The sequence below is a fragment of the Desmodus rotundus genome, chromosome 7 (assembly GCF_022682495.2).
Source record: "Desmodus rotundus isolate HL8 chromosome 7, HLdesRot8A.1, whole genome shotgun sequence".
Lineage (NCBI taxonomy): Eukaryota > Metazoa > Chordata > Mammalia > Chiroptera > Phyllostomidae > Desmodus > Desmodus rotundus.
Window position 1 is genome coordinate 94,650,878 of NC_071393.1, and position 27,845 is coordinate 94,678,722.

Consider the following 27,845-nt stretch of genomic DNA (forward strand, 5'->3'; position numbering starts at 1 on the left):
AATAGTTTATTAATTCATTATAAGGACAGATACATGATCAATGCCTTGGTTTAACACTAAAAAATGTCATATTTGGAAAGGGAACAAATGCTGGGAAAATAATTAAATAATACAGCGTAAACTAAATACGGACAGATAAATGAGCAGATACCGATTACGCTTGTCATGCATCAAAAAAAGAGAAAGGTTTTAAAATGAGACTCAAAAAACGTAAGGCATCGATGGTAGGTGACAAAGGGATTAATACCCTGTAAAAGGCCAATAGACTCCGTTCTAATAAAAATACTGCTACAAAGACACAAACCTAACACTTCCAAATTACCCAGAGCCCAAATCATATATAACACTAGTGAGTAATGGCCACTTGCTTATCAACTGTGAGTTATAGGCAGATACCAGATTTATTACTTATTTGCTTTTGAGAAACAATTTTCCACCCAACCTAATGGGTTATAAATTGTCTCATTTGCAGCTATTTAATTTAAACCAGAACCTCAGTGCCTGTTAAACAAGAACATGAAAAATGACTATGCGGTGTAATGCTAAGAGCCTACTGTTAAAACAGCCATTTAATTCAGGGCAGGTTTCCCACCCCCCTTTAGGAAAAAAACCCCAGCAAAATAAAACGAGGCTTTTGACCTTCAGAGCGATGATGAAACATACAGAGTGGTGTTAGCCACAGCAACGCTGAATGCCACGGCAATAGTACAAGTGACAATTCTGTGCTTAACAAGATACAAAAGCAACATTAATAATCTTTAGTGTTATCATAGGCTGGCTGAAGGAGGGGGAGGAGGAGGAAATGTAGGTGAGATGTCAAACGTGAGTGACATCCGAGTGTAATAAACACGATGCTGAAAGGGTCTGAGGAAGCTGCAACTCTGCTGAAAGACATCTCACCATTTACAAAAGGGTGGTGGTGGTGGAGGAGATAGACTAGTTATTTCTAATTTAGCCCAGAAGCCAGTGTTAACCCCTGATACGCCAATCAGTTAGAAAGATGCATTTGGGGAGAAAAGACCCCGCATTCTATGCTCCTATGAGAGGCTGAGGTGCAAATCGAATAAATTACATTGTTTTCTCTACACGGGAAATAGAAGTCAAGCTTGTCCTTCTATCGCAGGTCAACAGAAACTGACCTCAGGACTGAATAAAAAACAAAATAAAACAAAACAAAATGAGCCAGTTGCCCTTGTCCTGTGCAAAGACCTCCCTCCCTTCCAGCACCCCAGAGGAATGAGATTCTTCTCACCCCTACCCCATCAGCTCATGTTCAAGGTGCACAGTGGGAAGCTGCTGGGCTGCAGAGCCCCTAATTTCCATTCCCCCTTTTCTCCTTTAGCTTCAGCTGGAAAGGAAGGTCCCAAACCCCCTCCACCAGCAAACCTGCCTGCCTTCACAAAAGGCAAGGAAGAATTTTAACCCAAGCCTCTGGGTCGTGGTCTGCTTTCCCCATCTCAAAAGTCCCCTTGTGTGATCTGGATTCATCACCTCGAGAAGGAACCCTTCCATCTTAGTCCCAGGGAGAAAGGTACAAGGGAAGCTGGAAGGTCTTCTCCAGCCCTGCCCTGGGGATGGGCAGTCTGCCCGGGGAGGAGGCATTCGGAGGCAGAGAGAGAAGGGGGCGGGAGGGTGATGGGGAAAGTGAATGGGCAGACGGAGGAGTCATGCTACGGCCGTGAAGCAGACATGAGGTAGTCATGTTGTTAGGGAAGGAAGGCAGGAGAACCACATGACGCAGTCTGGGAGAGGCGTGAGAGACAGGAGAGGCACAGAAAGAGGAGACACAGAAACGGCAGAGAGGAAAGGAAGGCGCACCAGGAGGGAAGAGAAGGGCACTGGAAGTGGGGGAGCAAGCTGGCTGGGGGTGAGGCTACCGGAGTAGTGAAGGCGAAGGAAGCAGGGGAGAGCAAGAAAAAGCAGGTGTTCAAAACCAGGCACTTCCCACATTACAAAATTAAATGCAGACTTGCTCTGAGGGGAACCGGAGTCACCCTCTCAATTTGGGCAATAGACCGTGCTGGGAGATGGGCAGCCACTAAAATGCTAGGCATTCAGAGCCTACTTGCACTCAGCCCAGCCAGACGGGAAAATGGGCTGGGGCTGTCTCTGTCAGACAGGGCACTGCAGACACTCTCAGAGTGTGTAATAAAAGGCTGGGTGACGGAGGTGGGGGACCCACAGGGCTGGGGACTGACCGCTCTGGGGCACCGATCTGACCTAGAGGATCAGTTAGGCTGTAGTGACTACTGCCTGGACCAAGGTTTCCCAGCTCACCAACCAGCGCACACACACATGTGCTTCGCATATGTGCACATCACATATAGCTATGCCTCACTTGTCTCTCACACGTCACATGTGTCACAGAGTATGGGGGGTGTGAATAATCCATGTCTTCCTCTCCCTCTAGCCAAAGCGCTCTAGGAGGCTCTCCAAATGGCTTGATGACCTTCCGTGTCTGCAGGTACACAGGTGTCATATCCCATGAGCCATAAGAGCCTGCCCCAAACTGCGCCCTCCAGGGGAGCTAAGCAGAGGAGGAGACTGGGGCTCTGGGCAAGCCTGGGCTGGCTTCTAGAGGGCAGGCAGCCTTTGACTGGCAGCTGTTCCCAGGGGCCTCCTCCAGAGCCTCCCTGGGCTGGAGGTCTGGGTAGGGGCGGGAAGGTGCCTCTGGCAAGCAGGTAAGTCTGTCTGGCCCAGTGGTTGTCTGCTCACATCCTCCCAGCTCCCTGTCCAGCCACTCTACCCCCTGCCCTGGATCCACAACACCCGACGTGAGGTCAGCAGCCTCTGAAGGCAGGAAGTCCTCAGGTTCCAAGTCTTGGAGGTGGAGGTCAAGGTTCCCTTTGGAGGCACCAAAGTCAGAGTGAACGATAACTTCAGCCTCCACCTGGTTCCTGCAGACCGGGGGCGGTTTCTTCCTCCCGTTGCCCTGGTCAGAGCAGAGAACACAAGGACAGGTGACCACCACTGGGAGTGATCAGGAGATGAAAGACCAACGTCTCTGGGGTGGAGAGAGACTGACACCCGCCTCTGCCTTCCAGTGCCCCAGAATGCACTGGGAGTTAGTACAGGAAGCACGCTGGCCATCCTACAAGAGGTGGCAACTGGACCCATGGGAAGGCAGGGAAAATGGAATACTACTATTCGCCCTTGCCCAGGAGTTCCAGAAGTACGGGACTCAGTCCGGGCCTCAGTGAGTAGAAAGAGAGGCTGAAGATACTCGGGCCCACAGTAACTCTGCTGTCGCTCACTTAGGTCTACGCAGGACTGTCCCCCAACCAGGTGAAACACCGATTCCTGAGAAGGAGGCTCCAGTGATCTCTGGCTAGACTTCTGTCACCAGGGAAGTTACCCTCAGGGGTCTCCTGGAAACCATCTACCTGCTCCTCACAAGCGTGGGGACCCTTCTCTCCTTTCCTCCCCTTGACTCCCAGGACACTGACCTTTATGGCGTCGTACACCAGAGCCTGCAGCAACAGCGTCTGCCCAGTTCCAGCAGGGGGCAGCAGGGCCCGGGTCAGAGAAGGCACGGGGCCTGCCTGGGGCAGCTCACAGCCTGCCCAGGGACCTGCCCAACTTGGCCCACATGGCTGAGCCCACGAGATCTGCAAGGGGGGGAGAAGAGGGAGCACTGAGGGGCTGGCTGGGAGAGGGAGGGGGATGGCGCCCTCTCCATGGACTCTGGCACCCCTATCTTCTCCCTCCCCAAGGCTGTGGGGAGGAGCACAGAATATAGACTGAGTCTGGAAGGAACTGAGGATGAAGTGCTTCTGCAGAAAAGCTTAGTATCATTGCTTTGGCAGAGCCTAGAGCTTTCCCAGCCAGGCAGGGTCTCCTTCAGCAGAGGGGCAGGGAAAAGGGTAAGGAAGGACTCAGGTTTGAGCAGGCTCATCAGGAAAGAGTGGGATGAGCCCGCACTGCCAGCATGGAGGGAGCCTGTCCTGCACAGCCCACCTTATCCAGGTCCCAGTCCCACTCAGCTACAGCTGAAGTGACCACCCTCTTTTTCCCATATTGGGGAGGGATGGATCTTAGAGGTCTCCCCAGCTCCCAGGATGAGGGGGGATCTGGGTGTTCTGGCTGCCCAGGGTCACCAGCAAACAGCCCATTGGGGGACCTTCCCTCCTTCTATGAGAGCCAGGCTGACCTATTCCGCTTCCTCGCCCTGCCAACCTTTTCAGGGAGGGAAGAGACAGTGCCTTTTCTTCTGCATCTGGCCCAGAGGAAGGTGGGGCGTAGGTGTGGGGGGGGTGGGGGGAGGGGGGGTTCTCTCACAGGGTCACCCGTTATGCTCTCGCGCCCCCTAGCGATCTATGTGGGAGTGTGCAGCAGTGTGGGACTCACCTAGCAGGATCCAGGCTCACCTTTCTCTTGGAGTGACCCCGGCAGTCAGAAACCCCGCCTCCCATGAGGCTGTGCACTTCAGCCCTGTCCTCCATGTCTGAGGGCGGTGGGGACCAGTCCTGGGGACGGGGATGCACAAGGGACTCCAGTTCGTGGGTAGCTGGGGGACTGGGGGGCCCGAGGCGGGCTCGAGAGTACAGCGCAGGGTTCCCAGCAGCAGCTGTGGAGGACAGGCCTGGGAGGGCTTCCCTGGAAGGAAAGATGGTCACAGTGGTGAGAAAGTGAGGGTGGGGGTGGGACTGGGGTCCAGTTAGCCTATGTCCCTGGGCAGGTTCCTGTCCATCTCTAGGACTCTAGTAGGAAACTGTTCAAAAAAGCTGTGACACTGCAAATGGGTCCCTTCCTCCCTTGGATCCAGGCATCTGGAGAACCGGGGTCCCTCTTTCCAAGATGCTAGCAGCTACAGGGGAAGTGGGAGACAGGCAGCTCTGCCTGTGTCTGCCCTTGCTGAGGGGGTACACTGGGGGATCCCCTAAAGTCATCCCCCACTCTCATGAGGGCATCCCCCACAAACCCTTCACCCAGAGCTCTAACTGTAATGGAGTGAGTGGGGGTGCCTAGGGCAAGTCCTGGCCACTTTTCCTGTTTCTCTCAGCTCAGCTCAGGCAGTAGCTTCTGCCTGTTCCCCCTGAAACCCCTAGAAGCTCAGCATCACTCTCACTACCAATCCTTCTGGAAATCTCTCCTCTCTGCGGTCAGACTGGCTCCTTTGCCCACCTGTGGGGGCCACGGCGCAGGCCAGCACACATACAGGCCAGGAGGCAGAGGAGGCCCAGGCAGACACCCACGATGATGCCTGTGACTGAGTGCACGTCCAAGGAGTCTGGTGGGGGGAGAGAGAGGGGGCAGAACAGGTCAAGGACAGGAGAAGACCCAGGGTTCATAGATCAGGACTTCTGTGCTGTGCTGGTCCTGTTTGTCCCTAGAAATAGTCCCCTCGGGGGACTGCTGGCTTCAGTCTCACTCTTTGGACACTCAATCGTCTGATGCAAGGACAGCAGGGCCCCCCAGCCTCACAGACACCATAGCTACCTCTCTCTCCAGCGGTCCTCCCCACCGGACACCTGGAAGTTCCGGTCCGTCCCCATCAACCTGCCTGCCAACCAGGGCTGGTTTCAGGGGTGTGCAGGAAGCCCACACTGAGAAGGGCCCCGTGCTTGGTTTAATGCTGTGCTGTCACCGTCCTGAAATTCTTCCTAATTTTTAAATAAGGAATCCCTCATTTTCCTTGCACACCAGGCCCTACAAATTATATAGTCGGCGCTGCCCACCAGCACCCCATAAAGCTCCTGCCCTCTCCAAGCCAACCCTCCAGTCAAAGCAATCTCCCAAAGAAACCAAGCCAGTCTCCCAAATATCTGATCTCTCAGCCGAATCACCACTGAACCAATCCACACCCACTTCCCTTCAAGTCCGTCCTCTGCACCAAACTAGAAGGGCAGCCGTCCAAAACAGGGCCCTGGTGGCCGGGCCTTGGAAGACATGATGCTAGGGTTAGAAGTCAATTCCAGGGGTCTCTGGGGGCCTCAGGATGGACCCCACTCCTCCCTTCCTGCCTTTGTACCTGAGAGCTTCTCCTGGAGAGTGATCACGTCCTGCAGGCCCGAGAAGGGCCCGGGCCCCACCTCTGTGCGCGCCCCCATCTTGAAGAAGTACCTGGTGTCGCTCTCAAGGCCACGCACCTCAGCACTGAAGATGTTCCCTGGCAGGTGGGGGAAGCAGGGAGAGCAGGGCTAGTGGGTTCAGTGCGGGGGGGGGGGGGGGGCAGGGAACGAGGGACAGGCTGGGCAGCAGGACTGAGAAAGTCCGCTCCTCCCACTCAGGCAGTAGCTTCTGCACGTTTCTCCCTGAATCCCTAGCACCTCAGCGGCGCTCTCCCTACTAATCCAGCCACTGGAGAGGCTGGAACAGGGAAGAGGGTGGGGAAGCGCTTGCTCCCACAGCCTCGGGGCAGGAGCCCTCACCCTCCGTGGTGAGCAGCGTCCACTGGTGCTCGGGCTGTGTGTGGTTGTTGCTGTACAGGATCAGGTACTCCACGATCTCCCCGTTGGGCTCCGTGGGGGGGCACCAGTGCAGCAGGACAGTGGACGGCGTCAGGGAGCTCAGGCGCAGGTCAGACGGGGGCGTCGAGGGCCCTGGGGTGCAGAGGAGGAGAAAGGGAGAGGCAGGGTCACTGGGAGCCCCAGCGCTGGGGGCAGTTGTGAGACAGGGCGTGAGGACACGGCCTCTCTTCTTCCTCCTTCACTGGAACAAACCACAGAGCAAGAGGAGGTCTGATCTCCGATCAGGGGAATTTCCAGAAAACAGCTGGGGAGGGGGGACAGCTTCACCTCCTTGCCTCCCCTCCCTGGAACTCCTTTCCACTCCTTGGAGCAGAGCGCCCTAAACTCCCACACCCAGCAACATCCAAGGGCTGAGGAGACTGTCGGGTATTCTAGGGACCTGGGGGCGGAGCTCAAAAGTTTTTGGAAGGCTTTTTGTATTTTATTTTAAACTGTCACACTAAGTTTGCCATCCATTCCATGGTAAAGTGTAATATAAAAATAGTGCTTAAAATTATTTATCATTTAAAGTTCCTAACTCCCCTTGCCACCCAAGTCTTAAGTAAAATTGGTTGATGCTCTGTGCACCCTATGTTTATGACCCCGTCCTCCAGGGTCACGGGCACCCTGACGTGACCTTGGCAGACTTCGTGGTCTGTTTTCAGAGAAGAAGCTGATCCTGGCGGGGGGGGGGGGGGGGCGGGGGGGGGAGAAAGGGTGAGAAGGAGGGACACAGGTGACTGGTGAGTTGGGAAGGACAGAAATTTGGAGTTCAGGTCTTCAAGGCCTGACAGAGAGTGGGATGGGGACCCAGGCTGCTAAGGTGCAACAGAGCCACCTCACGGACCCCTTGTGACTCTCCGCTTCTCAGGCTCCAGTTTCCCCACCTGAAGGAGAAATCACCCCCCTCTGTAGCCCGGTCACTTGTGCCGGGGACCCAGTGTCATGAAGTCAACTCCAAGAAAACACGGGGTCTCCCTGAACTCTGTATGCAATTTAAGGCCATAATAATGGAGGTCATAGTGGGGTGAGGAACAATTTGAAAGCAGTTTTTTAAAAAGCAAATTCCTGAGAGCAGAGGGTCTCCACAGCCCAGCCCGCATACATCTTCCTGTTCAGGCCCAGGACAAAGGTCTTCTGTGGATGGGAAGGTGAGCAGCGTTAGGCCAGCAGAGCCTCACAGCCTCTGCTGCGAGAACAAGAGTCCTTTTGTCTCAAAATGCCGTTTCCAGAGGATTCCAGAGTCACAGGCGGGCAGAGTGAATGGCCCCACCCTCTCTTTCCACAGATGAGGCCCTGGGTGGGGAAGGAACCTACCTGCCCAAGTTGACCTGTGTGTACAGGAGGATGGGAACCCATCTGCAGAACCCAGGACACCTGCCCCCGCCCCCCACCCTCTTCACCGGCTCAGTGGGCTGGGCCAGACTCTCAAAGGAAGCCGCTTCTCTAAATCCTACGTTATTATTTCTAGGGACAAACAGGACCAGCACAGCACCGGCCTATGTCAATGCAAGCAAATAACACACCCTTGCGGGGTTCTGAGGGGCATTTCAGAGAAGAGGGTTTCTGGGCAAGAAGAAGTTGGGTAAGAGAGGGGAGGTGCCACTCACGGTCAGGCAGGGTGGAGCGCTCCACCACGGAGCCGAAGGGCCCATCCATGTCCACGCCGTGGGACTGTACCGCGAACTCGTATTTGGTGAATGGCTTCAGCCCGCCAATGAGGATGTCTTCTCCAGAGCTGCCAGGGCAAGAAGTGTGACTAGAGGTCTCAAGCACACCCTCCTAGCAGGGTGGCTCCTCCAAACCTACTCCTCAACCCCTGGCCCTCACCCCAGGCCCTGCCCTGGGAAGGGGGCCACTAACACTAGCCAGAGAACCCACAGAGAGGTCTGGATGGATGTGTGCTGCTCCTAGGGTATCATTTTCCATGTCCAATCTCCAAGCCAGACCTCCTCCTCCAGGATACTTTCCTGGATTAATCAAAGTCATCCTTCACCTGAGGAACCACCTCTGATGCATCTTTTCCTTGATTTAATTTTACTTTAGCTGCAACTGTACACATCTGTTGCTTTTTATACAATGTTTCCTTTGCCAAACCAGAAGCTCCTGAGGACAGTGGCTCTGTCTCCCCATCTGACTGGGGGCTGTCTCTTCACCCTCATATTGGGAGCCCTCTGAGGTTACAGAAACAGGTCTCTCTGCATCATGTCCCCAAGGGTTCAGCACAAGGCTCTGTTGTGAGGGGATGGGATGGCATGGTATGGCCTGTCCTTTTCTGCCACCAGCTCATCTGATCCTCAATGTCCCCCGGGTATAACACGTGACCCCTGAAGGTTTCTGAATCCCCCAGGCTCCCTCTCATCACCACCTGCTGTCCCCCCACCCCCCCTACAGCATCAGCCCCTCTCCCACCTGGTGTAATAGGTGACCAGGGAGGCATTCCTGAGCCCCCAGGGGCTGAAGCGGACGGTGTAGTTGACAATCTTGACTGTGGTGAAGTCGGGCTTTTTCCACCGAAGCCAAATGGACGTGGAGCTGTTTGATTCCGCATGAACGTGGGCAGGGGGTAAGGGTGGCCCCCTCTGGATGGGCAGGTCTGGAAGGTGAAATTGAGAGTGTGGGGAAGGGAGGGACACCAACCCCAAAGACGCGTGGTGCTTTCCAGTGCCCGGTTCACAGTCACCTTCTTCTGCCCTTTCTCCTCTGATCTTGTGGGCTGGGGGGCATCGTTCCCACTTCGCAGATGGGGACATCGAGGCTCCCAAAAATTTAAGTGATTTTTTTTTTGCCAAGGTCATATATATAGTAGACTATAAAAGAGAGAGGAAGCAAATCATGGCAATTAAGAGCAGATTCTAGAGCCAGGCTGCTCTGGTTCAAATTCCAGCTCTGCCATTTACATGCCATGTGACCTTGGAGAAGTAACTTACCTCTCTCTGTCTCCATTCCTATTCAGTTAGTGGGGCTTATAGTAGTACCTACTTGATAGCATTGTTATGAGGATTAAGTTAGTTAGTATCTGCAAAGTATTTAGGAAAGTATCTGGCATATTGTTTTATGTTTTGTTTTGGAGATATAATTCACATACCATAAAATTCAGTTTTTAAATGTACAATTCAGTGGTTTTTATTACATTCTTAAGGTTGTGTAGCCATCCACGCTAATTCCATAAAATTTTTATCACCCCAAAAAGAAACCCTGTTCCTTTTACCCAAGAATCACCATTTCACCTTTCCTCCAGCCCCCCGGCAACCGCAAACCTACTTTATGTCTGTATGGATTTGCCTACTGTGGATATTTCATATCAGTGGAATCATACAATTTGTGGAGTTTTCTTGTGTCTGGCTTCTTTCACTTCTCACAATGTTTTTAAGGTTCCTCGATCTTGAAGGACGTATCAGCACTTGTTCCTGTGATATCTGGTATATTGTTAGGAACCGAATGTTTGTGCCCGCCCCAGATTCATGTGCTGGCATTTGAACAAATGGTGGAGCGCTCATTAATGGCATTGGTGCCTGTCTTTGTCCAATCAGGCTGCCATAACAAAGCACCATAGACTGGGTGGTTTATGACAACAGAAGTTTACTTTTCACAGCTCTGGAGGCAGGAGTCCCAGATCCGGGCGCCAGCGTGGTGACACTCTGGCGAGCGCCCTCTCCCGGTTGCAGGTTGCAGAAGGCCGACTTCTCCCGGCATCGTCACGTGGTGAAGGGTAGTGAGAGGACGCTACCTCTCTGTGACTCTTACAAGGGCACTAATCCCATTCATGAGGGCTCCGCATAGTGACCACATCTAATTCCTGATTATTCCTAATACATCACATCAGAGCGTAGGGTTTCAACACACGGATTTGGGGGGTGTTACAAACTTTCCGCCCCTACCTGATGGAAGAGAGCCCGGGAAGCCCTCCACCCACAGTGAGAAGAGGGCGGATGGTTCTATGAGACAGGAAGAGGTCTCACACCAGAAACTGACTACCCATATGTCAGTGCCTTGATCTTGGACTTCCCAGCCTCCAGAATGTGAGAAATAAACGTTAGTGGTTTAAGTCTATGGTGTTTTTGTTATAGCCGCCTAAACTAAGACATATGTAGCAAGCCCTCTAAGTATATGAATGTGTGTTCATTACATAAACATAAACTAAAATGAACTGCATGAGAGCAGGTCCCTTCCTTGTGTTGTTCACCGCTAAACTCCCAGAACAGCGGGCGCACAGTAGGCACTCAGGAAAAGATTTGCTGAGTGAGCAAATGGGAATCAGAACCCAGGTTTCTCAGCCCTGGCTGAGTGTTCCTTCCACTAACCACATGGTTAAAAACCAGCCTGGGAAGTTAGGGGTGAGGGGATGCCCTGGTGGGCAACAGCGGTGTCCATAAGCAGCGCACCGCAGTGGAGAGGCTCCTGCCTGGGAGCCAGGAGTCTTGGTTCCCGTCCAGGCTCTGTGAGACCTTGGACAAGTCCCTTTACCTCTCTGAGCCTCAGCTCCCCAGTGGGCTGCACAGGGATAATCCCCCTGCCTGGAGTGGAGGGATGGATACTCTGACAGTGTCATGTAGGCGCACGTGTTTTAAAAACTGTCCAAAGGTCAAACTCAGAGTCTGGAGTCACTGACCAACCCTGGGTTTCTCCACTCAGACCTTCCAGATTAGCCCTGTTCACACGTGATGGAAATCCGGCAGCAGACCCAGAAGACAGTGAGTGGGCTAGAGCTGCTTTCTACGACAGAGGCTGTCTGTGTCTAGAAAAGGACCCCTGAGCCTAGGAGAAGCTCTTTGGGGGTGGCTGAGGCTACCAGAAAGCCTGACCACCAAGGCCCAGAGGAAAGAGAAAGGGAGCCGTACACAGACCCCTCACCTGAGCCCGCCTCACCTGGCGTGGGAGCCTTCTCCGTCTTGCCCTTCCACACTGCTGCGTAGCCGTCCTCGTGTTTGTTGAATGCCACAAGCTTCACCTCATACAGCCGCCCGGGGACTGGAGAAGGTCACAGGGGTTACTCACTAGCTAGAGGAACCTGTGGGGTCATGCTCTCCTTCCCAGAAAGGATTCCATCTCCAACTCTGCACCCAGCTTGTCCAGGCCCCCACCAAAGCTGCGGCTGGCTCGCTCCCTCCCCGCAGCCTTCCTCACCTAGCTGGGTCAGCTCATACTGCTTCACTTTCTTCTTGAGCCGGACAGGCCCCACATCCCAAGCCTGGTCTCCACGGCCCCCTGGGGGGCTCTCACCGTCAGCCTCCTCCTCGGCCCCCACCTCCCGCCAGTATAGTTTGTAGCCAGAGATCTGGGCGGGGTGAGGGGGCGGCTGCCAGGATACAACCAGGGACTCCATCCTGGCCCGTACCTTCAACTCTGCAGGGGCAAAAGGGACTGGGGAGCAGGATGAGGAGGAGGAGGGAGGAAGAGAATGGGCAATGAGAAGGAGGTCAGGGACGGGAGAGGGGGAAGAGGCAGGAGGAAGCAAAAAGGAGGAAGAGGGTATTGAGAGACAGCCTTGCCAGCCTTCTCCCAAGATCGCCACTCACCACCACTCTAAGTGACAGGACAGGGCTGCTCTAGAGGTGAACTCACTGCTCCACAAGCCTAGAGTGCTGGCAATGGAGGGGTGTCTCCTGGGCATTGCGCAGGGTTAGCAAGGAGCACCTCTGCGGCAGGGCTGCTGGTCCCAGCACAGTGAAGGTACCATAAGTTTTTCGAAGGAATGCATGCGTGGGTGCTGGCAAGGCAAGGGCATCAGAGGGGTTGCTGAGGCCAGGAAGGAGGGGTGGAGCCATGGGAGTGGGGACCCTACTTGGAGCCTAAATGTGGGAAGCTTACTCTGTGTTAGACACTATTCTAAGCACCTTGTACATACAAGCTTCATTCTCACAAGCCTATAAAAGAATGAAATACCATTATCCCCATTTAACAAGCAAGAAACTGAGTCTCAGAGAAGTTAAGGAACTTGCCCAAGGTCACTCAGATAGTATATGCACCAGGGTTTGTCTGCACGTAATCACTCTACTATTGGGCCTTTCAACAAAATCGTAATCATGGAACAGCTGCTATTTACCAGCTATTGTGTACTAAACACTTTGTTTACAGTACATTCATTATCAATCTTCATGCCTCACTTGCAAGTAAATGAAGCCGTAGAGCTGTGAATGGTTTGTGGGAGGGCACACAGCAGAAGGGACACTTGAGCCCAGATGTGTCTGCAAAGGCCAGCCCTTCACCTCTACACCCACCCTCCCTGTCTGGCAAACAGGGGGCGCCATGGCAGGCCTCTGGTGGAGAGGGTGGCTGGGTTCCAGGGTCACACATACACACAGTCACGCATGCCTCCGGGTCCTGGCCCCTCAGAGCCCGTACCGTGGCTCTGGTTGTGCATACTGGGCGTCCTGTGCTGCATCCACTGGGAGGGTGCCCCATAGCCGGCGCCCGTGCCTGCCGAAATCCGGACTCGATACACTTTGTTGGGCAGAAGTGAGTTCAGTGTAAGCTGCGTCTCATTCCCTGGCACTTCGGTGGAGAAAATCTGATCTGTGAGACAGAAAAGACTGGCTACTGGGAGGCCGCCTGAAGACAATGGCCCCTAATGACACAGACTCTTCCACCTCAGACCCTGGCTCCTCATTGCCCATCAGAGCCTGAGGCCCTCTCAGCACTGGCTCTGTGGTGCCCGGATGGGCTCCATAGCTCCAGGGCCAACCCTGGGCCTCCCACCCTAGCTGACACAGCCATCAGCCTCAGCTCCAAGTGGGATGAATCACGGTATGCGATCCCTACTCCCCATAAGTGGTCACTGACACCCCCTCCCACACACACACCAGGACACAAGCAAAGGGGTTGGCTGTGAGGACTGTTGGGCACCGCCTGCCTTCCAGAGCCCTGACAACCACCCAAACCCCTGCCTCACCTTTCCCTCCCTCTGCACCCTCACCTGGGCCCTCCAGCAACTCGCCTTCTCCTAACTCTTTCTCCCTTTCAAACGCCTGCCCTAGATTACCAACACCTTCCCTAGCACACCCTCCCCGGTGCTCCACTCTCCCATCCCACAAGCATCCCCCCCACCTCCCTATCCCTTATCTGCTCTTTGGGCTGGAAGGGACCCCAAGGATCACCTAGGCCACCTGCCTCATCTCACAGATAAGGAAACTGAGGCAGGGATTCAGCAGGATGACGCATTGCAGATGTAGAGGAGGTGGGGCCAGAACCCTGGCCTCCCTCCCTCTGCCTTGAGCTAGCCCTCTTTTCATTCCTGCCACCTCTATCCATAGCCCACACTCCTCTTTTCCAGGCTCACCTTTCCCTACTTCCTTGCACCACCTAACTTCCTCAGCTCAGCTCCTCAGAGGCTCTGATCAGCTCTTCGCAGACCCAATTCCCAGCCAGCTAGAGCCCACACCCTACCTCCACTCACCTTCCTTTCCCAAACTGTACTCTATCTTGTACTTCACCACCTGCCCATTGCTCAGGCTGGGAGGCAGGGGCAGCCACGCCACCCTGATGTCCGAGGGGTTGGGGCTGGACAGGGAGAGCTGGGGCGCTGCACTGGGGACTGAGACAGAAGAACATCAGCATGAGCTCTGCTCCACCGACGTGGAAGGTGAGGCCCAGGAGCGGTCAGAGACTTGCCCAGTCACACAGCAAGTCAGAAGTAGGCCCGGGACCAGGATCTGAGGGAGGAAAGGGAGCCTCTCAGGGGAGCCCCAAGCTGGACAGGAGGAGACATCCTTCCCACCCTGAAAACAGTTTGGGGCACAATCTTCCATACCCAGTGGGCTACAGTCACACTGGTCCCTGCCTGACTGGATGGTACGTGGGGGTCAGGAAAAATAGCCACGTGATACAGGAAGTCACAAGCTGAGATCTCAAGTCCCAGTTGTCCTACTGACCCTGGGCAAGCCACTCTCATTTTCTGGGCCTCGGTTTCCCCAATTGCAAATTGGAGAGAAGAACCCATGCCCACCCCTTTCAGGGTACAAAAGATGAAACAAGGCAGGTAAAGGAGCCGGCCTGGAGTTCACTAGTAAAGAGGGCCCCAGCTACCACTGCCAGGGAATTCTCTGGACCCCAAGGTGCCCGTTGCGAGCACGGAGGCCCTACCATCATCCAGTGTGTGGACCAGCGCTGGGGTGGAGGTGCGGCTGGCCCCCAGCTGAGAGTAGGCCACTACGTAGAACTCGTAATCCGTGTTGGGTTCCAGGTCCCGCACCTGCAGCTCTGTCGTGTCATTGTTCACTGCAAACTGGTACTCCACGTTGTCCATGCCTGGGACAACGACACAAGACAGAGGGACTGTCACAGGAACACCACCAGGGGCCCACCAGCTGGAGGCTATCATATAGTCCCAGTCTCAGGAACAGTGTATTTATAGCTAAATCATCCTCGATAATCTGCACTGGCGAGGATAAACTCCCCCGGGCTTCTAGGTCCATTGCATCAATTCCTCTACTGGTTCTTAGGAAGTTCTTTCTGGCATCTAACTGAAGTGACTCCTACTGCATTCAATAGCTGGCTCCAGGAATGCCGAGGCATTTTCCTGGGAGGAGAAGCATCCTCTCTCTCCTCCCTGGTAAACTGTGACTGAGGAGTAATGTGCCACGTCGACACCAGGCCTACCCCATATCTGCGCTGCGTCTCCTGTGGGCTCCCATCACTTCCTATCCTAACCCCCTAGGTAGAGACAGGCAACCCCTTCAGTCACCCAACTTGTCCCCGCCCTCAGGGCGCCCCAGCTTGGGCCTTTGCCGGGACGCCTCCTCCCAATCCCGACCACCCCACCCCCGCAGACGTACCCCGAGCCTTCTGGTAGTGGAGGGAGAAGCCAATGATCTGGTCGCTGTGCAGCTCGGGACGCTCCCAGGCCACCAGGACGGTGGAGCTGCTCAGCGGCGTGGCCGTGACCCGCGTGGGGGCGCTGGGCAGCCCCTCGCGCACAACTACGGCCAGCGGCGCGGCGGCGCACGCTGTGCCGGCGCCGTTCTCGGCCACGCACTGGTAGTAGCCGGCGTCCTGCAAGCCGATCTGCGTGATGACCAGGCTGCCGCCGCCGCCCTGCACCTTCACGCGCCCGTTGGGCCGCAGCGGCACCCCATTGTGCAGCCAGCGCAGCGCGGGCCGCGGCTCCCCGGACGCGCGGCACACGAAGCGCGCGGTGCTGGCCCGCGTGCGAGACAGCGCCTCGGGCGCCTGCGAGATGGCAGGGGCCGCTGGGGGCGAGGAGGAGAAGGCTGACAGTGCGCTCCGGCCGCTGGGGACTGTACCCCTCCCCCAAACACCCCAACTGGCTCCCACATCCCCTCCCATCTCTCTAACCTCTCCCCGATTCACCCCTCTACCTCTACTTCTCCCCACGTACCCCAGCCCCGCGCTGACCAGGCCTCCTCAGCCTCCCCTCCTCCTGGGTCTAACCCACTTCCTCACTTATCACCTCCTTCTCCCCCCGCAGATTTACTCCTGTCTACAGTTATTTCTGCCCGGAGCAGCCTCGTCCCCTTGTTTTCTTACACCACACACAGTTCCACTATCCCTACACCCCTGGCCCCCGCCACGACCAGTCCTACACCTCGGCCATTACCTGAGTTCCACCCAGACCACCCCTTCCCACCCTCCAGTCACCCGGGCGCTAATCGCCCCTCCTTTCCCTCTCCTCCGCTCCAAGACCCCGCCTTACGAAGAACTCCCACCAGCAGGACCCCCCACCCCCCAACCCTACCCGCGTTTCCTGCTCCAGGATGTCTCAATCCCTCCAACTCGCCCAACTGCCCCCTCCCCACCCCCGCCGCACTCCGTTTTTCCCTCGGTCCCAACTAACCCACCCCAATCCGGTGTCCCGCACGTCTACGCCCCCAGCCTTCCCCTGCCTCACCCAGTATGCGAAGCTCAGCGGCGGCGGTGGCAAAGTCGCGCGTGCGGGGCTTGTTAGCGCGGCACACGTAGACGCCCGAGTGCCGGGGCTGCGCGCTGGTGATCAGTAGGTTGGTGCGGCCCAGGACGATGACATCGGTGGAGATGGGCTTCCCATCTGGGGAAGAGAAGGGACGGCGCTGCAGGGGAGAGGTGAGGATTGTCCTGCCTCCACTCCCCGGACCTCGGGGCCTCTCTACACTGGGGTTAGGAGGCCATAAGAGTCCCGGGTTCGAATCTCAGTTCTTCCCCTTGCTAGCTTAGTGACCCTCTCTGAATCTTGGTGTCTCCCTCCGTAATATGAGGAGATAGTCCCTCAGCGGACGGGCTGCTGTGGGGGAAGAATGAATAAGGTGTGTGAGAACCCCTGGCACAATGCAGGCACATAAATAAGTGCTCAGCACACTAGTCAGTGATTACTAGTTCCATTGTTGAAACTGATTTTCCCAGGAAGGACACACTCCTGTATGGCCCTGGCCCAGTCCCGGTGATGACATGCGGCTGGAAAGGTCTGACCAAAACCGAAGATTTGACGATGTGCAGAGACTTTCATCTTGATGTGAAACGGAAACCATTTTAAAAGTCCTTGCCGTATGGACACAAACAGAAAATTCAGGGGAAAAAAACGCAAATGGCCCAGAAACTCACAAAAATATTGTTCAACTTCACATAATCAAAGAAATGCACAATAAATACAGAGTTATTTTTCACCTATCATAAAGGGAAAGGGTTAAAAACAGCGAGTTGCGATGCGGGAGAAAAGGTCAGTGCTAATAGGGCTCCGCAGGGCTCCACAGGGCTCCACAGGCACCTTGAGGTCAGGGACTCCACCACTGCACCCGTCCCGGGGAGACGTAAACAGGGCTGATCACTGTGGTGTCAGCTGTACTGGTGGACGACTGGAAAGACTTAAAAATTCAACAGTAGGACTGCAGTCATATTCAAGTGATGGAACATCATATAGTCATAATTATTGTTTGAAAAAATTGTAAAGATGGGGAAGTGCTTATGAGATACTGATGAATGAAAATGGGACTTGGAATTGTAAATTCAGCATGCTCTCAATATCAGGGGGGAATGTATGAGTGCATAGAAAAAAATCTGGGAAAAATACATATGTTAACAATTTTTACCTTTGAGTGGTGAGATGTTTTGTTTCTGCTTTTCCCTAGTTTTCTACAATGAGCACATGCAACTTTTGCAATCAGAAGAAAAGAAAACAAGAGGCCCTTCCCTGACTTAGTGGAGCAAGTTCCTGGAACAGGAACTGTGCCTGGGGCCAGGAATGAAGTCCCCTTGTGGCCTTTCCTTTCCCAGCGTCTGTCCAGGAGTTATTAGCAGAGTTTCTCTCAGTGAGTTCCCGAAACGACTGGTGTCAGGACCCTCTGGCACAGCGGTTCTCAGATCCTTCTTGTGCACACAAATCCTGGGATTTCAGGGGACGCTAAGATGCGGAGGCCTAGGCAGGACCCAGACTCTGCATTTCTGACCAGGCCTCCAGGCAGAGGATGCAAAGACCACTGGTTCAGTGCTCTCCAGGCAGGAAGGGAGGGAGCCTGCAGTTTTCCCCGTGATCGTTCAGGTGCACGGTCAGTGTTTGAGAAACACTGACATTAGAGCTCTCGGGTAACATCACAGGCTCACCCCAATAATAGTCTGAGGCCCCTGCTGCCCTGGGATCCCCCTAACTAGGCAAATGTCACACGTCCAATGAGGCCATGCAGGTAAAGGAGGTGCAAAGATTTCAGAACTGTTCTATCTCATCAGATCAGTGGGAGAAGGTATATAGTTTGGTTTATTATTTTTCTTTTCTTGTTTTTTTTTTTTAATCCTCACCTGAGGATATATTGAGAGGGAGAGAGAGAGACATGGATGTGAGAGAGAAACATCAATCAGTTGCTTCCCACCCGAGCCCGGAATAGGGATCAAAGATCGAACCCACAACCTAGGTATGTGCCCTGACCAGGAACGAACCTGCAACCTTTAGGTGTACAGGATGACGCTCCAAGCAACTGAGCCACCAGGCCAAGGCTGGCTTATTATTTTTCTTTAAACTCTATGTATTCATTATGTACTCTTGGCTGTGAGACACAAACTTACAATAAGGAGGCAGTGTAGGGTAACAGACTGAGCCAGGAAAGCAGGGTAAAGAGGGCTAGGTTTAAGACTTATTTCTGCCATCAGCTTGGGACAAATCACTTCTTATGAACACATGGAAACAAAGATAATCCTTGCTTTTCTTCCATACAGAACAGTAGGGAGCAGTATACCCAGAAGAGGACTAGCTCTACAGTTTGGGTCCTGCCTCTCAGCCTCAGCTTCCTCGCCTGCCCACCGGGAATAGTAGTCCTGGCCCCTCCCCTCCTCCACGGGCTCTGGGAAGCCCAGGCAGGAGCCCGGTGTGAGTGTTCAGCGGACTGCAAGATGACGGTTGGCCCAGCGCCCTCATTACCCTGATAGCGTCTCCTGTAACGCAGTCCCACTTGGCACTTATCACTTGCTGTCTGATACCGTCAAGCCTCTCTTCACCACTGTGTGTGTCTTATCTCCCTTGCCCAGATGATGAGGGTCCTGTGCCTCTCATCTGGGTATTTTATTCACTGTGCCCAGCAAGAAGCCAGGCGCACAAAGGAGAGGCGCACTGCGTAGAGGCAGCTTTGTAACTAAACAGAGCGGCCGTGGGGGCCCGGTCCCACATGACTTGCAGGTCCAGCTCTCACACACTCCTCTGCCACACTGTTGTGAGGAATAAAATAAGGTAGAGAAGCCAGCCTGGGGCCCACACTGACTAAGGTCTCAATAACAATTTTGTGAGTGGCAAATTCCAAGCACCTTGTAACGGGAACATGCTATGCAGATTGATGATTAAGGGTGTCCAGGTCCCCCACCCATACTCAGCCCTGGGAGAGGGTTCCTGCCACACCAAAGGTTGGTGATTATGAAGTGGTCACCGTTATAGCTTCCTGACTTGGGGACACATGAGACGCCACACCCCTCCTTTCCCATGCCCTTCCAGTGCCTTCTCTCCACTTACCCTGCCGGACCCAGGACACGAAAGGGGTGGGGTCAGCAGAAGCCACACATTCCATCACCACACTCTGGCCAGATACCACTGTGGTGTTCTCTGGAGCTGCCACAATGACCACGTCCTGCTCCCTGGCGGACACCAGGGACCCTGGAGAGAGGGCAGACCAGCAGGCAGTCTTACCATTTGGCATCTTCACACGTGCACCTCCACCAGCGCCCCTGGTGAGGCAGGTGTGGCAGGGAGCAGCCAGCTTCCACCCAACAGACCGGGAGAGCAGCCACATAGTTCCGCAGAGTCGGGACTGGGACTCAGAGCTCTTTCTCTTGGAGCCAGGAGAGGAATAACCTGGTCCCCAACATACCACCCCCTTCTTCCCTGCCAAATCAAACCCACGGTCCAGGCAGAGGACAGTCAGGGTTGTGAGTAGACTTGGAGTCAACAGTCATAGTTCCTAGTTTTAGCTCTTATTAGCATCATCATCATCCTGCAGTGTGACCTTAGACAAGTCCCTTCTCCAAAGGGTCTCGGGTGTCCGTGTGCAAAAGGGTGGGGGTTGGCCCAGGTTTCTGCGGGCTTGGCAGCTCCCCGAGCGCTGATTCCTGCCCAGGTCTCAGTGCGACTGGGTGCCCTGGGTCAGCATGGTGAATACCTGGTTTATCCAGCAGGTGGAGGCAGAGAGCCCAGGCGCTGGAGGGAGGGCAAACCAGACTCAGAACAGCTCACTAGCAAAGCCCCCAGGAAGTAGGGTGGAATTGGAGGTTAGGGAGTGGGAGATGTGCAGAGGGGGAGGGGTGTGGGGAGATGCCCATGGCAAAGGCAGGCGAGTGAGAGACCTGAAGTAAGATCCGTGGAGCGTTGCTAGGTGCCAGGCGCTTTCTGTTCTCACAGCCTCCCAGAGCTGGACATTTGATAACCAGCTCATGGCCACCCAGATGGTGAGTAAAGCAGCCAGGACTCAAATCAGGTCTTTCTGACCCCAAAGCCAGTGACCTTCCTACTGCATCACCCTGGGACGGGAGATTTTCAGAGAAACACCTGATTGCAGGGAGCCAGACTTCCAGGGTACAGCAGGCAGTGAGGGGGAAATCGCCCAGTGCCCAGAGCCCCCCGGGCACTCACAGGGGCAGGGACCAGGGCTTCAGATGCCTTACCTCCCCACTCATCTCCAGCCCTGGGTGCTCCAGCCAACCCAAGGGAGCACAGGGTCTCCACAGGAAGGGAGCCCCGCGTTGGGAATTCAGCCCCAGGTCTCTTCCTGACTTGCCAGGTGGCCCTACCTTCCCTGGGCTTCATCACCTCACCTGTCCGACTGGAGTGATGCCCCACCACCGTATTTGCGGCATAGCTTGGACCTCATGGGATCCCTCCAAAATTGGAGGTAGCTGACTCCAGAAACACCCTGGTTTCCCCCAACTGCCAGCCCCCTTACCTCTGCGGGCCACGCTGAGTAGAGCCTCCTGGCTAAAGCGCTGCTGGGCTGAGTTGGTGGCCACGCAGCGGTAGGAGCCTGCGTCACTCTCCTGAACGTCCAGGATCTGGAGAACGCCGTTGGGAAGAGTGATGAGCCTTGGGAAGGGGAAGAGGGCACCTGTGAGGTGGGCAGGAACTCTGCAGGGAGGGCGGCATGCCCAAACGGGCCTCCTTGCTCCAGCCTGAAATACCTACAGTGTCTCACTTCCAAGCTTAATTCGTAATTTTAAAAATGCAAATTAGAATTATACCATCTTCATCTATCAGATGGGCAAAGGTCAAAAGGTTTAGTAAGAGCCTACTTGGATGAAGGAATGGGGGGAAGGCTCTTCTGCCTTTTTGGGAGCCGTGCCAATCAACACAGCCTTTCACGGGCAGGCTGACGATAGCTTAGACTCGCACCTGCTCGTCCACCCAGCAGTGCCACTTGGAGGACTCTACCCCACAGATATTCTCATGTGTGTACACAAAAACGTGTGTTTAGCAATATTCACTCCAGCGTGGTCTTTAATAGCACAAGCCTGGAAACAATCCAGTGTCCATCTGTAGGGTGGGGACTAGCTAAATCGGTGTAGGTCTGTTCATACAATGGAATGCCAGGCAGCTGTTGCAAAGGAGGCAGTTCCACGTGCGCTGGCATAGGGAGATCTCCAAAATATGTGCGGTGCAGAACAGTGTGTGGGGGGATACGTGCACGGACACGCTGGCACAGAATGTCCCTGCTGATGGTGGCTGTCTCTCGGGAGGGGCCCTGGGATCCTGGGAGCTGGAAGTGGGAGAGAACTTCTTTTTATTATAGAGCCTTCTATACCTACTTCCTCCCCTGATAAAGTCCCTTTTAGTCACACTATTTCATCTGACCCTCAAAACAAGCCCAAGAAATGGAGGGGATCACAGCCTTCATTACATTGGTGACGGCACTAAAGCTCAGAGGGAGCCGGGGATTTTCCCTGTTTCAGCAGCCCTGCAATGGCTGAGAATGACAAGGGAAGGGAGGTGGTCCCCAGCAAGCCACAATCACCATGTGTATTACTGAGGAGGAGCGGGATGGATGAGGGTGGTGTTCTCTGCCCTCCTGGTTAGAGCGCTGGAATGTGGCGCAAGCTAGGGAAGCAGAGACCTGGCTTGAGAGGCAGAGCAATCCAGGGCAGGGAAGTGTCCATGGTGGTGGGCTCCGGCCCAAGCAGGGAGTGAGTGGGTCCTCCTGGACCCTTCAGCTATGATCCCTGCAGGGTCAGTTCACGGTTGACTTCTAATTTCTCAAGAGAGCAAACAATGCTGGCCCCTGGATTAGGTTGGATCAAGGTCACAAAGGAAATAGGGCAGCTGTGCTCTTGGTGCAGAAATCCCTTAGCTTGTGGGGAAACAGGGTATAATAAAACCTAAACACAGGAGAGCAGAACTAGCTCAAGGGTGTTGGGAGAGAATCCTGGCCATGGGTCTGGAAACGTACCGTGACCCCAAGACTCAGAGAAAAGAAACCTGCAGCGGTCCCTTCCTCACCCCAAAGGCAAACCCACCTCTACCCCAGCGTCGTATCCTGGGCTCCAACAGCTGCCCACACCCATGCTAGGCTGGTGGGGGAGAAGGGACAGGGAGGCAAAGCGTGGTTGCAGGTAGAATTCTGGGCCATGGCTCAGCCTGCAGCCACAGAAAATTTAATGGGAAAGACCAAGTGGGGAAGGACAAGCAGGGCTTGTCTGGGAAACAAAGGCCCCGGCCCCATCCAGGTCTCTTCCCCCTGAGATATTCTGCCTTCAAGACACCTTGTCCTCCCTCCGTCCAGCTATCTGACTCTGCCTTCAGGTTCCCGCCAGGAGTGGCCCGTACTTTCTAACCCCAAAGGGCCCTGGTCTTTACAGGGAAATTGTGCTCCAGGTACCCAAGAGCTAATACCTCCTTTGACAAGTAACATTTCCTTAATTATGTGTATTGAATGAATGAATAAATGAATAAACGAATGAATACCTTTCCTCAGATGTGCTGTTGCTACAGCTAACAGAGCGAAATAGAACTACTGTTAGTGTTCATCTAAAATCTTTTCTGTTTTGTTAAAATGTGGATTTTTAGCCCTGGCTGGTGTGGCTCAGTGGACTGAGCACCAGCTTGCAAACCAAAGGTTCACCAGTTCGATTCCTAGTCAGGGCACATGCCCGGGTTGCAGGCCAGGTCCCCAGTGGGGGGTGTGCAAGACACAACCTCACACTGATGTTTCTCTTCCTCTCTTTCTCTCTCCCTTCCCCTCTGTCTAAAAACAAATAAATAAAATCTTCGGTTAGTGAGGAAAACAGTCACAAGACAGTGTTTGTGAAGCAATTCCATTTTTGGAACATACATAAATGACATGTTAGGATACACACAAAAATGTCAAGGGTGGTAAAGCTCCCATCAGTGACAGAGGTTTTCTCTGGAAGCAGGATTACTGGGGACTTCCTTGTGTTTTTAAAGTTTTTTAGCAGTGAGTATTTATTAGTTTGGAAACGTAAAACTTAAAAATTTAAATTGGAAACAGCACGCGCTCTGGCACGCTTTGTTCCGTAGCTGCGGGCGCTGTGGCGCGGTGGGGAGAGCTGGCGCCGGAAGTGGCGCCAGCACGTGTGAGCTTAGCAAGTGGCATCGCACATCTCCGCCTCAGGTTCTCGCCTGAGAAGTGGGCGAGATAATTTCTGTCCTGCCCTCTTCGCAGCCCTGCCCCTTTTTATGTCTCAGGAGCTCACATTCGCTAATGGACACAAACACCACCTATGAATCACAAGCTCAAACACTTCCGTACAGTGGTGTAAACTGTACACATATTTAAAGAGACTGGAAGAAATACCCAAAATGATAACAGTGGTCTGTGTTCAGGCGGTAGGTGATTTTTTTTTCCTATTAGTATATATTACCATTTAAGCATTTAATTCAAATTTCAAATAGGACAAAATAGCTACTTGTAGAATGAACAGAAACTTCTATCCAAAAGGAAGGACTCATTCTCTCCAAGCCTGACCTTGCGTCTGCTCCCACTCCCACTTGGACCCAGGGATTCAAGTACACAGAAGAAAGGATACAGCTGCTCGGAATTCCTGAGGGCCAAAGAGCCCCCGCCCTAAGCCCCAGAGAGAGCCCCCTGGGGGGAAAGGGACACTGGCTGAAGGTCACACAGTGCCGGCAGACTCGATGGACATTGGGAGGTGGGCGGGCGGAAGACTGGACTAGGCGGCCCACGGCATTTAAGTCCATCAGGGCCGTGTTTTTTGAAGTGTGAGCGAGCGGCGATAACGAAGCCATTTCAAAGGGGTCTAGACACGCTTTTTTATTCCAGTGGTTATGTATTTATTTTTATGGCCACCTTCTATTTCTGGTAAGTGTTGCTGGTTTTCCATTTTACTGCAGTGAGATAATGTTCCCTTTTAGTATGTGTTAAGTTACAAAAGAGAGAGTTGATTTAAAGAAATGAACTAAGTGAGTGATTGTATAAATGGTTTAGGGATAGCCACAATTATAAAGGGGGGTATGAATGCCTGGATTTGGGGAAACATCGCTCTCATTGATGACTAATTCCCATGGGAGAAAAATTATGCCCTATCATTAGAAATTGGTGTAAGTACCGGGGAATTGCCTTAGGGTCTAGGCTTCACCATCAGTTTCAGAAATATGCACACATACCCCGACAGAGTGTGTTTATTAACTGCACATGTGCCCACGCCTCTCCAAGGCACGTGGTCTCCTTCACACCGCTGGGCTGGGTTTATGGGCGGCACATTGTGCATGTGCTGTATCTGTGCACGCGTAAAAGTACATACCTTGGGCATAATCAGGTTGCTGTTTTAAACATTTCTTTATTCCCCCCACACAATGTGCTGGGACATGTGAGCCCGGCTTATTTATAGATGAGGATCACTTTTCAGAGGACTTGGGGGCAAACGCTGCCAGAGCTCAGGAACTGGCAGCTCCAGGCTCCTGGGAGCGGCCTGTGGCTTCATGGAATGAGGCCTGAACTAGATGAGGGGAGGGGAGGTCTGAATCCCACTGTCTGCTGAAGAACTTTGGGGAAGCAACCTCCCTGCCCTGAGTCGCAGTGAGACCACACGATCTCTAAGCCCCCCTGCAACGGGACCTCCTCAGACACAGCAGCTGTCCCACCCCGACCACTGAAGCCCAAGAGCTGGTGTGCCACCCACGCCAGCGCTCTGAGCGCCAGCTGTGTGACCTGGGCCAAGGCATCTCTGTCTCTGGTCCCCAGTTCCCTCATTTAACAATCCAGATAATAATATCTGCCATAGGCATAGGTAGAGACCCGGAAGGATGTTTTATTATATGTTAAGTGGAAAAAAAGTAGAAGTGAAACAGAATCCCATTTCTGTTTTGAAAAAAAGATGACTGAACAACAACAACAAGAACCCAGTGTGTACAACCCAACCCGAGTTTTCAAAGAGAATTTTTATGAACGTACAGGGGACAAGTCCAGCGGACAGACACCAAATCTAACAGTGGCTTTCTATGGGTAGCAGGACGATGAGTAATTCTTGTTCTTTTCTATTTATACGAATTTGAAAGATGCACTTCTAGGAGTATACACTAAAAGAGGACAATATGAAAAATAAGAATACCTACCTTGAAGGAGGATGGGAATGACTAAGTGAGAAGACAGCTGTCACTAAGCAGCACCTGTTGTGACTTTGAACACGGGGAGGTTCCCCACTCCCTCCCGTTCTCTCTGGGGGCTGCTGGCAGTAGGCTCTCACTTGGGTCTTGCCCAGCAACTCCCAGGAAGCACCCACCCAAGAGCAGCGAGAAGCCCCACATTTGGAAGGCACAGACCTTAAAGTGTCAGTATTCCCGTGGCCCGCTCCCTAGAGTGCTCATTCAGGGCACGCTGCAGAGGGGGCCTGGGGGGAGGAGCCCAGGAAGTGTTTGGTTAAGGTAGGCGAACAGGTTTCAGCACGGGGCTTCTCCGTGCGCTGTCGCCGCGGAGAGGGAGACCTACAGGCAGTTTCCCGACCTTGACTACAGAATCGTGTTTTTTTCAAGGAGCCTCTTTACGGACCAATTTTCACAAAGAATACACTTTGGGAGACCATGATCTAATCCACCCCTTTCTTTCCACCCCCCCCCCCCTTTAATTTTACAGATGGGGAGAATGAAGCTGAGTGAGAGGTGACGCACTGAGGACCAATGGGGCTAACTGCTCACCCAAGTCAACAGGGTGGCTTATATCTTGACCTCTCGCCCTTCTTCCTCCTTCACAACTGTTACACAGATGTGTCCTGTGGCTTTTCTACCTAGAAGTTTCTCCTACACTTTCACCCCAACCTAGACATGGGCAAAAGTCACAGAAGCTGGGACAACCCAACACCCTTGAGACAGGTTGGTCCCAGTGCAGGGAGATCTGAAAACCGGTGCTCGTGAGCCTGAGCCTCCACCAGGTGAGAGTGAGGCGGTAAGCACAGCTGGAGAAGTGTGGGCACAGGACTGGGGGGCGGCTGGGAAAGGCCCACGGAGCCACGTCCAAAGACTGAGAAAGCAGGGGGAGAGAGCCAAGTCATGGGGTCAACTCAGAGACCACAGGTGTGAACGAGCCTCCTGCTCTCTGGCTCTGGCCGTGCTCAGGTCCACCTGGGCCTGCCCGGGAGGCCACGAGAGGGTCCAGCCTCTGCTTCTTTTCCACCTTAGAAACTCTGCCCTGGCATGGCTGCAGGTGCCCACGGACTTTAGGGGGAGGGAGGAGGGTGAAACGGGAAGGACCTCCACAACCCATTTATCAGAGGCTGCACCCTACAGGATGGGCTGGAGAGAGGAAGAGAGGTAGAAGCTTCAGAAGAACCTTGTAAACAGGATACCTTTCCAGCGGCCTTGGGACCCTGAACGAACAACAAACTTTCGCCAGTGACTCACGGTGTGGCCTTGGATAAGCCATAGCTCCTCTCTGGCCCTCAGTCTCCCCCGTAAAGTGAGTGGTGGGACTAGAGACGCTCTCAAGGACTCTATCACTACTCCCTACCCAAGCTCCACAGCTTCAGAGGCGGCTGTCCTCCCAGGGAGCAAAGACTTCTTGCCCAACTTCTCTTTGGGGCCGGAAATGAGCTGAGAGTCAGGCAATGTTTGGCTCCTAAGTCAGTTTGAGCAAATGGAGCCACCCTGACCCTACGAATCCCTGAGCCCTCCCCGGCCTGCCCATGGACACCCACTTTCCACGCCTCTGCAGGGCACTCACCGAGGCTCCTTAGGCACTGTCACCTGGTCCTTCTCCCAAGTAATGACGGGTGCTGGCAGCCCTTCAATGTGGCACTCAAATCGAGCTGTCCCGTTCTCCTCCACTGTCTGAGACTCCGGGTGTAGAGAGAAGCTTGCGAGTGCTGAGGATGAGGACAGGGACACACAGGCAGGGGGGTGAGGACAGGCACACACAGGCAGGGACAGGAGAGGAGCAGGGGAAGGGAGGCCACCGCGAGCACAGACAGCGAAACACACTCACACAGAAACACGGGGTTTTAGGAACACAAGCAGAGCAAATCCAGACCAACAGAGACACAGTCAGAGAGAGGCCCCCAGGGGAAGAGGTGGTCATAACTGACCAGAGGCTGTGACTTCCCAATCCCCAGGCTTAATGTCAGCATCACGGTCAGACTAGAGTAAGATGCACATTTCTTCCGGCCTGAAAGTTATTTCATGGGGATCTGTGCCTCCTGAGAGCCCCCACAAAAGGTGGGCTGGCCAGTGGGGCTTGACTCCACACACTGCACCTGCTGTAGGGTAGGGAGCTCCCTGGGGAGGCACCTGTGTGCCCCTGACACTCTTACAAGCCTCTCTGGCAGGCTTCCTGGAGGAGAGCACGATGTCAGACTCTCAAACTCCACGGGAAGGAAACGGAGAAAGAACAGATGGGTGGAGAAATGGGACTGATGAACAGTGAGACAGACACACCAGGGAGGGGCTCACTGAGCAGGACGGGAGGCAGGGACAGGGGGCCTGGGTTCAAGAGACAGGTCTTCGTGCAGGTAACTAATCAGGATTCCACGTCCCACACCACG

At 54.0% G+C, this 27,845-nt stretch overlaps 1 protein-coding gene across 1 annotated transcript in view; it reads right to left on the reverse strand.

Annotated features, from left to right (window-relative positions):
- Positions 1-27,845, reverse strand: part of IGDCC4 (immunoglobulin superfamily DCC subclass member 4) — a 37,922-nt gene continuing 10,077 nt past the window's right edge. The window contains exons 3-20 of the mRNA XM_053929058.1: positions 27,029-27,170; positions 20,792-20,928; positions 19,369-19,509; positions 16,297-16,452; positions 15,224-15,637; positions 14,532-14,696; positions 13,846-13,983; positions 12,795-12,965; positions 11,577-11,813; positions 11,319-11,420; positions 8,862-9,045; positions 8,060-8,187; positions 6,372-6,542; positions 5,972-6,109; positions 5,125-5,230; positions 4,368-4,596; positions 3,447-3,608; positions 1-2,932 (exon numbers count right to left, since the gene is read on the reverse strand). Coding sequence (XP_053785033.1) covers positions 2,528-2,932; positions 3,447-3,608; positions 4,368-4,596; positions 5,125-5,230; positions 5,972-6,109; positions 6,372-6,542; positions 8,060-8,187; positions 8,862-9,045; positions 11,319-11,420; positions 11,577-11,813; positions 12,795-12,965; positions 13,846-13,983; positions 14,532-14,696; positions 15,224-15,637; positions 16,297-16,452; positions 19,369-19,509; positions 20,792-20,928; positions 27,029-27,170 — 3,326 coding nt within the window. The 3' untranslated portion in view covers positions 1-2,527. The remainder of the gene's footprint in view (positions 2,933-3,446; positions 3,609-4,367; positions 4,597-5,124; positions 5,231-5,971; positions 6,110-6,371; positions 6,543-8,059; positions 8,188-8,861; positions 9,046-11,318; positions 11,421-11,576; positions 11,814-12,794; positions 12,966-13,845; positions 13,984-14,531; positions 14,697-15,223; positions 15,638-16,296; positions 16,453-19,368; positions 19,510-20,791; positions 20,929-27,028; positions 27,171-27,845) is intronic.